Source organism: Palaemon carinicauda, chromosome 15 (genome assembly GCF_036898095.1).
Source record: "Palaemon carinicauda isolate YSFRI2023 chromosome 15, ASM3689809v2, whole genome shotgun sequence".
Lineage (NCBI taxonomy): Eukaryota > Metazoa > Arthropoda > Malacostraca > Decapoda > Palaemonidae > Palaemon > Palaemon carinicauda.
The window spans coordinates 36652521-36664593 of record NC_090739.1 but is presented as its reverse complement, the minus strand read 5'-3'; the positions used below and the strand labels follow the sequence as shown (position 1 = coordinate 36664593).

Genomic DNA, 12073 nt, shown 5'->3' with positions numbered 1-12073 from the left:
TGATTATAGGAATGTGATATCCGGTGTTCCACAGGGTAGTGTTCTTGGCCCATTACTTTTCATACTATATACACATGACATGTGGTTTGGCCTAGAAAACAAGCTTGTTGCATATGCAGATGATGCTACTCTCTTTGCATCAATTCCATCCCCTGAATGTAGATATAGGGTTGGTGAATCCCTTAATAGAGATTTAGCTAGAATTAGTGCATGGTGCAAATTATGGGGTATGAAGTTGAATCCTAACAAAACTCAAAGTATGATTGTAAGTAGGTCAAGGACGGTGGCTCCTCAACATCCGGATCTCAGTATTGATAATGTTTCTTTAAATATGTATGACTCTTTCAAAATTTTAGGTGTGATTCTCGACAGTAAATTTACTTTTGAGAAACATATAAGGTCTCTGTCTTCTTCAATTGCAAAAAAAATAGGCTTATTGAGAAAGTCTTTCAAGATTTTTGGTGATCAATCTATTCTGAAGAAGTGTTTTAATTCTTTCATTCTACCTTGTTTTGAGTATTGTTCTCCTGTTTGGTCTTCAGCTGCTGATTCTCATCTTAATTTGTTGGACAGAAACTTACGGTCTATTAAATTTCTTATTCCTGATCTAGATATTAATCTCTGGCACCGTCGTTCAATTAGTTCATTATGCATGTTGCATAAGATTTTTCATAACTCTGACCATCCTTTACATTCAGATCTCCCTGGACAATTCTATCCTGTTCGTAATACTAGGCAGGCAGTTAATTCTAATAGCCAGGCCTTCTCCATCACGAGACTCAATACTACGCAGTACTCTAGAAGTTTTATTCCAGCTGTTACCAAGTTGTGGAATGATCTTCCTAATCGGGTGGTTGAATCAGTAGAACTTCAAAAGTTCAAAGTTGGAGCAAATGCTTTTTTGTTGACCAGGCGGACATGAGTCTTTTTATAGTTTATTTATGACATATTTGTTTTTGATGCTGTTAATAGTTTATATATGACATGTCTGTTTTGACGTTGTTACTGTTTTTAGAATGATTTATTGTTAATTTGTTCTCTTCATTTATTTATTTCCTTATTTCATTTCCTCACTGGGCTATTTTTCCCTGTTGGAGCCCCTGGGCTTATAGCATCTTGCTTTTCCAACTAGGGTTGTAGCTTGGATAGTAATAATAATAATAATAATATATATATACAGTGTATATATATATATATATATATATATACAGTACAGTGATACCTCGGTACTCGACCATAATCCGTTCGAGATCCGTGTTCGACCTCCGATTTGTTCGAGTACCGAATTTTTTTTCCCCATAAGAAATAATGGTATATATTCTATTCCGTTCCCAAGCACTCGAACAGGCCCAAAATATTAATAAAACGTGTGCCTAAACAACAATAATTATCTAAATGTGTATGAAATTGGTCAGAAAATCCTATAAAACAATTTTAAACCATTTACTGTACTAAAATAAAACAATTTTAAACCATTTTCTGTACTGTAGTGAACATACCTTTGAGCAGCGGTTCGATGGCATACAGGGATGGATGTGGAGAGGATGGAAGGGGGAGGTTACTGCTTGGAAGGAGAGTCCCCTTCCATGATGTGGCGGGGTAGTTCTCCTTCAGGAGTTGTTTCTCTCTCCAATGAAAGGGTGGGCAGATCTATTTCAGGGGTTTCTTCTCTTCTTTGTCTCTTCTTTGGAGGAGAAACAGGCTTTGATGTAGCAGCTTTCTTTTCTTTTGTGAAAAACTGGTCTATTGTTAATTGTTTCTTCCTCCTCTGCAGTATTCTTCGAAAATGATACATGACACTATCATTAAACATATGCACTGCCCGGTTTGCTACTGCAATTTCTGGGTGGTATTTTTCAGCAAAAGCCTGCACATCTGCCCACTTGGAACAAATTTCATTGATGAGAGAACTTGGAACATCCTCCCTTACCTCATCCTCTTCTGAAGATTCCTGCTCCACAATCAGATCCTGCTGCTGTTGTTGTTGCAGGTGCAACAATTCCTCCACAGTCAACTCGGTAGAATGGCTTTCTACAAGCTCATCAATATCATCCTTGTCGACCTCAAGCCCCAAACTCCTGCCCATGACAACAATTTCCTCAACGACATCAGTGTCATCAGAAATTACAGGGGTAGCAGTGCTTGGACCCGCCTCTGGTTGGAAACCTTCAAACTCCCTCTCTGTGACACATGATGGCCACAGCTTACGCCAGGCAGAGTTCAATGTCCTATAGGTCACACCTCGCCAAGCTTGGTCAATCATGTTAACAGAGTTGAGGATGCTGAAGTGTTCCTTCCAGAATTCCTTTAGGGTCAACTTCGTGTCACTGGTCACTTCAAAACACTTTCTGAAAAGGGCCTTGGTATAGAGTTTTTTGAAGTTTGAAATGACCTGTTGGTCCATGGGCTGGAGTATGGGAGTAGTATTGGGGGGCAAGAATTTGATTTTGATAAAGCTGTATTCTTCTTTCAAGTCATCCTCGAGACCTGGAGGATGTGCAGGAGCATTGTCCATAACCAGAAGACATTTCATTGGCAAGCTCTTTTCAATGAGGTAAGCCTTAACCTGGGGGGCAAACACTTCGTTTATCCACTCAGTAAAGAATTGTCTTGTGACCCAAGATTTAGTGTTCGAGCGCCACATAACTGGTAGTGCACTTTTACAAATATTATTTCGTTTGAACACCCGGGGGTTGTCCGAGTGGTACACTAACAAGGGTTTGATCTTGCAATCGCCACTTGCATTTGCACACAGCAACAATGTTAGCCTATCTTTCATTGGCTTGTGACCTGGCATCTTCGTCTCGTCCTTGGTAATGTACGTATTGGCTGGCATTTTCTTCCAAAATAACCCAGTCTCATCACAATTAAAGACTTGTTGTGCGATCAAATTTTGTTCATTTATGTACCGATCGAATTCCCCCACGTATTTATCGGCTGCAATTTGATCCGAACTAGCTGCCTCCCCATGCCTAGTAACACGATGAATACCTGTTCTATTACGAAACTTTTCAAACCAACCCCTGCTCGCTTTAAATGTAAATGAATCACTTTCACTGGTACTCGGACTTTTCTTCACTAATTCTTCATAGATATGCAACGCTTTTTCACAAATGAACGCTTCACTAACACTTTCCCCGGCCAACTGTTTTTCTTTAATAAATATTAAAAGCAACTTTTCCATCTCCTCAATCACTTGTGGCCTTTGCTTAGTTACCGCCGTAACTCCCGTTGCAACATTCGCCTTCTTAATCATTTCTTTATGCTTTAAAAACGTAGAAATGGTCGACTTCGCCATTCCGTATTCTACCGCTAAATCGGACACTCGTACACCATTCTCATATTTCGCTATAATTTCCTTCTTCAACTCGATCGTTGTTCGCACTGTTTTCCTCTTCTCCTTCCCCTTAACACTCATTACTTTCTTGGGACTCATTATGAAAGCTAAAAAAGCAATTAAAAGCACTGAAAATCACTAAATCACAACGAATGCTGATCGCGCGTTGTCTGAGTGACGCTCTCGAGAGAACTGATGCTTCCCGAACAAGCGAGAGTGGCCGAGATGGCGCGATCATCACAAAGCCCATGCGGTCGTCACGTGTTCGGCTGGTCGAGTACCGAATTTTTGGTCGAGCACCGCAGCAAAAATTTCTCGAAAATTTTGGTCGAACTCCGAATTGTTCGAGTATAGAGTCGTTCGACTACCGAGGTATCACTGTATATATATATATATATATATATATATATATATATATATATATATATATATATATATATATATATACAGTATATATATATATATATATATATATATATATATATATATATATATATATATATATATATATATATATATATATATATATATATATATATATATATATATATATATATATATATATATATATATATATACAGTATATATATATATATATATATATATATATATATATATATATATATATATATATATATATATATATATTATATATTATATATATATATATATTATATATATATATATATATATATATTATATATATATATATATGTATGTATGTATGTATATTGATAAAATTGATTAGAAAATTATGGTATTTTGTCTATTTACATGTAAATCAAGCCTTAAATTTTTTTATATTTTTAAAAATTTTGGAATAATCCTTTCAAAGCTAAAACTTTGTTCCTAATTATTATTTCCACTTTTCAGGTACAATACATGCAGTATCAAGGACCACTTAACCAAAAATTGTATCAACGTCTTGAAGTTGCCAGTGTAGATGCCTTCCAAGGCCGTGAAAAGGATTTGATTATCATGTCATGTGTGCGTTCTAATGAACACCAGGGTATTGGATTTCTCTCAGATCCTCGTCGATTAAATGTTGCTCTGACACGTGCTCGATATGGCATTATCATTGTTGGCAACCCAAAAGTACTATCTAAGGTAAGATCAAGTTTTCTGCATAACTAATTTACTTAGCTCGCATCATTTTATGGAAATCTGTAGGAATTTTCAGAAGTGATTTTTCCAATATGCCTTTTGAAGGTCTGCTTCCCATTTGATAAGGAAAACATTTCAAATGATTTTCCTTATTATTCACCAGATATTTGGTTTGATTGCCTATTTAGGATTTAAATTTCTTAATTAATGGGGAATAAACATAAAATCACCTCTTTAGGGAAATCTGTGATCTAATTATTTTTTTTTAGTGTAGCAATTCATGAATTTTTAATACAAGTAATTCTTCAACACTGGTGTATGGTGTGTTGTAATTTATGAATATCTTTATTAGACTTCAATTTTTAGTGTTGATATGCTTGCTATTCATTGGGATAGTATGTTGCATCGATTTTTCCAGCCATGATCTTTACTTATCGCTGGTTAAACTTGCAATATTTTCATTCAGTTGCAATGGAAGATATGCTCATTGGTTGGAAGGTGTGAGGATAGAGTTGAATATAAGATAACAGGGAGTAGCATCCGGTGCTAGTCTATGGAGGAGATTACTCTTTTTAAGGAAACTAGTATTTTATTTTATGTAGTTGAAACCTTACTATGTCAGTATTATTTGGACTAGTAAACATTCTTCTAATGCAGTCACATTGTTTTGAAGTCATTCTAATGTCTTCCTTATTTTTCATATTCTTTTAGTTACAGTGTACTAAATCATTGGTATAAGAATGAGGAATGTCAATTAATCTATGAAAGTAAAAATTAGAAGTTATGTTGTGTGATATAGAATTGAGGGAGACAAAAGTGTTTTGTGTGTGCATGCACGTGTATAAGGAAATTCCAACCTTAAATTTGTGAGTATAGTTAATTTCAAGACATTTAACAATATTATTTTATCATATACATCTGATATTTTTCCCCCCACACATTGTTGTCGTAGGTTATGGAGGTTAACATAGTCAAGTACAAATTTTGATAATCCAAACTTTAACCAGCAGCAAATGTTGAACTTTGGTAATAAATAAATTAGAGATATTTATAAGAATTTTTTAGAATCTGCTCCCAAATATAATTTTTCTAAGTAATAAAACTTATTTGATATATTTTGATAATTTCTGGTTGAATTAAAAATACCTAAATGTAATTTTGATAATAAAGGGAGCTACTCATTTAAGATAAATGACCATTTTCTCTGGGAGAGAAATATTTGTTACAGAATCAGGCCTCTGGAAACAGAGTTTGTCTTGTTAAATAGCTAGAATGAGTGACCCAAGTCTAAAAGGTAGCAGGTCACCATGACTTCGTTAAAATACCAGGATTATTAATTATATAAAATCAGGAAGGTTTTAGCCCAAGTAAAATTAGTAATCTCATTTATTAGTGATAGTAAATTGTTCGTTATGACAGGAGTCATTTTATTTAAAGTTTCCATAAACTTCATTAGTTTTAAGGAAGAGGACAGTAATTTGCATTAAGTTGTTCTGTATATGTTAAAAAAAACACTGATATTTGTAAAATACTTCGCGATTTGCTAGGTACTGTTTATGCATGAAAAGTTTTGTTTTATATATTTGATATGATATTGAATAATCTTGTTAAATTGGTTACTGCATGTTTTTAGGAATATTGTGGCCTAATCAAGTTGTAATTATAGCTTGTTATGGAATGTATTGTTACTGTATTTCCTGTCTTATAAGTCGCTAAAAGTGATAAATGACACCCTATAATTAATTAGCTAAGAAATTTTCAGGAAAAATGAATTTGAGGATTTTATAACCTATCGTATCAGCAAATCCTAGTAGGCAACTCTACATTGCCATTTTTCATCTATGTAAATTTTCATAATTTGAGTGTTTTGAAATGCGTTAGGTTAATATTAATAAGCTGTTCACTGCTTATCCCAATTTTATTACACAAAAAACCACTTGAACAGCTGTAGTTGCCACCACAGTGCGCAACGCTCAGCACGTTTAGCGTATTAAGAAATTCAAGCAATTTGTTTTGATGTAAGTATTGTTGCCAAATGTTCTTGATCAAAATTTGGTAAAGTAGTAAAAGTTACATATTTATTAAATTCCTCATGTATGCATATTTATAAAAAACAATAATTTTTGATCTAATTAAGAATTCAGTAGAAATTCCCTTAGGTGGAATACTTGAGCTGTTGTTAGTGTGACTCTGTCTAGTTATTTTTTGCTAACATTGCACTCAACTTGCAGTTTGATCTTTCCTTTAAGGTCGTGTTCAACAACAATCTTTTTGTATTTCGGAACGGGGGTAACAAAGTCATTATTAAAATGTTGCTCTATTGCAAAATATCAACCAAGTATGAGAAATTGAAGAAATAATGCATAGCTAGAATGCTGTTAGTTGTATGATTGTGTGTATATGGTGTTGGTGAGTCATTAGCTAATCACCAAAATGAATAAATCTCTTGTTACCTAAATTAAATCAAGTCCAATTTCAAAATAAATTTACCTTTACAACACATGAATTATTTGTAGGCTTATATTTAATGTGGTGAGTGTGAGTGCTTGTATGTCATTACTGGACATGTTTGAGGGTTGTAAAACCTCCCTTTACAACTTTTATCTAGTGTTGAGACAGGGTGTTTTTGAGAGGCATTTTTCTGGAAAAATAGTGCTCTTATGACACTGGAAATGTGGTGTGTGCTTTGACATATTTACAGTCTTTATTTTATTATTCTACAAGATAACTGTTTTATTGCTTTCACATTGTTTATACTGTCTATATAAAATTTATTTTATCAAATTATTTTTGCATGGGCTTTTTAGCGGGTTTTGTTTTGTCGTTGCAAGTCCGTTTTGTTGAGGACATTTTTTTTTCAAGGACAAAATAAAGTGACCGTAGGTGTTAGGTACTTAAAAGTTAAGTCTATAATGTTTCCTTTTGTCAGCAGCAAGGATTGTGGAATCATTTGCTACATCATTTCAAGGAGAAGAAAGTTTTGGTTGAAGGTCCTCTCAATAACCTGAAGGAGTCTATGATGCAGTTCAGCAAGCCAAAGAGACTAATCAATGCAACCAACCCAGGATCACATTTCATGAACACCGCAATGTATGATGCACGTGAAGCTATGGTACCAGGATCTATGTATGATCGTTCAAGTCACATCAATGGAACAATGCCTCCTCCATCTCAGTGTTTCAGAGGTAGTTATAGGCTTGAGTTACATATTAACATATATACACTACAAAAATTGAAAAAAAAATCACATAATTGGTAGAGCTTAACATTGCTGTTACCCTTTGATTGTTCATTTAATTTTGTTTACTGCAATTCACTTCTTTCAGTAATATATAAACTTTGTCTTTATATCACAGGACCTCAGTACGATATGTATGGACGGGCGCATGATGCAATGGACTACATTTCAGCTGACCACTCACAACCAGGTTTAAGCAATTTGCCAGTGCCTGTTGGAATGTTTATGAATATGGCTCATGTGCCACCTCGATTCTATCAGCAGCACCAACAGGCATTAGCACAGGCTAGAGGAGGCAGAGGAGGGGCCCGAGGTGGTAGAATTGGCAATCGAAAACCTAATAAAAATATTGGTGGAGCAGGTGCTCTTCAGTTGTCTCAGCCTTTCAGTCAAGATCCTACTACACAAAGTTATTCCCAGCCTGGCTTAACACAAGGACATTTATCACAGGTATTATGAAATTTAATAGCTTTCTTGGCACTATTTTTCAATGCTAAACTAAAAAACTGTTGTGTTCACGCCATATGTTGTAACAAATGATTCTTGCCAAATGACAGAAAAGTTATTGTTGCAAAATAACAACTAATGTTGGCAGCATTTAATTCAAAACTGAACATTATTTCATTCCAATTTACATGGAATTGTATTTCATATTAGTTTCTGCTTTTGCTGACTTCATTTTTGTTTTTCAGGGAATGTCTGGGCCTGGTGGTTTGAGTGGACTTTCACAAGGACTTTCACAAGCAGAATTATCCCAGGATTCTTATATGGTTGACCAGTTCCAAAGTCAAACTGATGGCCTCCTCTCCCAGGATTCCACTTACCAGGGTGACCGTGCGTTTTTCACTCCATCTTCACAGACGCACCACTTCTCACAGGCAAGTAGTCATCCTGGTTTAGAACTTAACAAATATTATGCAGAATAGTTTAAGAAAAATATTCTTTTGTTGGTTGGTTGGAAGACTTCACTGTATTTTAAAGTAGACTTGTGGGTAGAAAATATTTGAACTTCAGTATTGGGCAAAGGCTACATTGTCTTGTCCCATGCTTCCATTTTCTATGTGAATCATATGATCACAGTGAAGGCTTAATTGTGTTTTTATAATTAGATATGAAACAGTGCTATTTCTCTATATAGTAGAAATGGAAATTTATATGTTGATTTGTCTATTTTTGAGATATCATTAGGAAGATATGCAATTTTCCATACCATTTTTCATTATTACTAGTCTACTGTTCGCATTTCAATTTTGTCATTTATTGTCTAATTTTTTTCTCTTTGGTTTTAAGTTCAACTGAATTTCTATACATTATATATATATATATATATATATATATATATATATATATATATATGTATGTATGTATCTACAATACTTTCTAAATGGTAAACTAAAAGGATTATCATCAATGTACTGAAACTTTAATTTACAGCCGTACTGATGGCAGACGTGATAAGATCCCCTGGCGCATGAAGGCGATGAAGCAGCGCACCAGAGCAGCGAAACAGCAGGTGGAGCAATAGAGGGGGGGACCCACAGCAGGCACAGAAGCAACAGTGGCATACAAGGAATAAGCAGCCTAAAGGAGTCGTCAGTTTTGGTTGGTCATCTGCTTACTTCTAGGCTGTGGAAGCTGATGAGGAAGCATTGGTTAACAAAATCATATGAATGGTATCAAGACCCTCAAACTCAATTAGGCTTAGAAAGGTTTTACCGTAATTTGATCAAAAGCAGGTAATTTTGGCCTAGTGATCTTCAGTAAGTGTTCTAATGGAATACCATTTACATTTCCTAGATGAATCAAATCCAGAAGTATGGATTAACCTTCAGCCTAAAATTACTGATGGCATAAGGGGTGGTTTTATTACCAGTGAGCCAATTCATAAACCCCATTATTGGAAGGGTGTTAGCAGTGACTGGTATGACCATTGACGACAATTGTACTGACCTGGCCTGTGTCCTGACTAGTGGAGTGGCCCACTTTACACACCTGAATCTCCTCAACCCACTTGTTTATACCATGTGGGGTTGGAGTGAAAGGAGAATAAATAGGTACACCCATCAGTTTTTGTCATCACACTTTTCCTGTTATGTTTTCTTTATGTAATTCATTGATCATGTTTTGAAGGGTATTTGGTTCTGTAATAAGTTTTAATGCAATATCTGCACAGGTGGAATACATATATAATTAGTATCTATTATTTTCACCAGTTTTAATTCTTTGAATGTTTTGTACATGTGGTGGTTTCAAAAAAGTAATAAAAAGAATGATTGTTGTCTGAGGTAGCTACCTTGTAATTGGGTAACAGCTAATATTGGCAATAGAAAAATTGGGGCAGGTGGAAATTGTTACAATGATCATATAACTATTATGCATATTTTCTTCTCTAAAGGGATTCTTTTAGTTATTTCCCTTCTTCATTTAGTTAAGGGATGATCTGAATAATACTTGATTTGGAACAATACTATTTTTGAAGATGCAGAGAAATTTGAGTTCAGGAAATATTTTATCTTGACAGTTGCACTAAAAACACAAATTTTGAAATGCTACACGTAATCAGATTCATATCATGATGGTATATTGTATATTGAACAAGCACAGTCTAATAGACTGAAGTCATCATGCTGTTCTACGAAATAAAGTTGCCTGCTAGCCGTCTTGTTTTATATGCAGACTGACTGTGGCTGAAATAAGTTTTCTGATTCATAAAAGACAGTTGTTTTCAATATTTCACAATATCTAATAAAAATTGAATTTTAGTCTGCTGGTTAATGAAAAAATCAGCCTTGTACTTCTTTCTACAGAGTATATAATTTTAGAAAAAAAAAATTAATTTCAAACAAAATGGTTTAAGTTGAATAAGATTTAGATGATTTTTGGCTAGTTAAAGGTGTTTTTTATATGATCTGCAATAAGCTTTATGATTGCAAAAGGAGATGTAAAGACAGTAAGATCCCAGTGATATTCAAGTCCAATATGTTTACACAAAACCGACCAGGTTATGTTTTAAGGGTAGCAATTACATGTAGGAGAAAGGCTACCATAAGCCTATTTTTGATCAGGTAGGTTTTATTAAATGTATTTGCTAATACTTGTAATCATTTAAGTTTTGAAATTTCACTACTATATTACAGGTAAAAGATAGTCAACTTATCTTTTTATGTTAACAAATCATATTGAATTTAACAACTTATTATTGTAAATGTCAAATTGAAATATTTTTTTCTTGAGCAATAGAGCAAGTTTCTTGATATAGTTTTAGTGAAATATACCAAAACATTGGAGAAATCAGTTGACAAGCAAAGTGTGCTTGAAAGCTTCTAGGAAATAGATTAATTTTAACAATTTAGTATGCATGTATAAGGAGTAAAATTTCTGCGGTCATAACAACCGAGTATGTTTACAAAGTAAAACCTCTAGCTTATTAAGTTTACACTGAAACACCCCCATTATACTGGCTACTGAGGACTTGTTTATCACTGATTTTATTGTGAAAATATCTGTTGTTGGGAGCATATTTTGGTTTTATGACTAAAAAAAAGGTCGTGATCATTAAAATTTTGTTGCAAATGGTTTATCAAAGATTATATTTTTATTTTTCCCATTAAAATGGTGGTACCATTGAATAAAACATCATGAATACCATTGAACTAATAGGAAGTTTCATTTCCCTGTGCAATATATCTGCAGTGTCTTGGGTGTACAATCATATTTGTTCAAATATGTCAAATACAGTCAGCCCTCATTATTTGTGGGGCATTTCTGATACAGAGGGCCTGTGACTTATTAAATAAAAAAAAACTTTTTAGGATATCCAGACATCTGTGTAATACCTTGCAAAAAAGCATTTCAGTTGGAGGAGATGATGCCAAGTTGTGGAACTTGTATAAGTGCAGCTGACACTAAAGGTTTGGCCACTGGGGTAGTTGCACTATTACCTCGACCAGGAACATAAGAAGGCCGAAGACCATTCTGCTTGTGGATATTTTGGAGCCACCTGTACCAGCTGGACATTTAAAGTTATCGGTATCGTGAGTATTCATCATATCAGGCAATAGGGAGGAAAGTTGTAAGCATCCAGGTTGTTTTGGGGATGTTAGAATATATCTTCCAACTTGCCAGACAGATCTGGGACTGGGGAACAAAACACTTGAAGCATCCAGATTGTTTTCGGGATGTTGGAATATATCTTCCAACTTGCCAGACAGATCTGGGACTGGTGAACAAAACACTTGAAGCTTTTTGTTCAAGAGAGTTTCATACAAATTTATCATTGGGGAACCCCAACAGGTTAGAAGCCTTTCCACCAGTATGTTTGTACTACCAGCCCCAGATGACAGAGAGACTGCTTGGACATTCCTCTTGCCTGGAATGAGCATCTCTTACAGCTT

General features: G+C 34.6%; 1 protein-coding gene across 1 annotated transcript in view; it reads left to right on the top strand.

Moving 5' to 3' along the window:
* The window catches only part of LOC137654556 (regulator of nonsense transcripts 1-like), a 61300-nt gene extending 49964 nt beyond the window's left edge, over positions 1 to 11336 (top strand). The window contains 5 exon segments of the mRNA XM_068388285.1: positions 4211 to 4444; positions 7374 to 7626; positions 7798 to 8129; positions 8372 to 8557; positions 9114 to 11336. Coding sequence (XP_068244386.1) covers positions 4211 to 4444; positions 7374 to 7626; positions 7798 to 8129; positions 8372 to 8557; positions 9114 to 9122 — 1014 coding nt within the window. The 3' untranslated portion in view covers positions 9123 to 11336.
* The last annotated feature ends 737 nt before the right edge of the window (positions 11337 to 12073 follow it).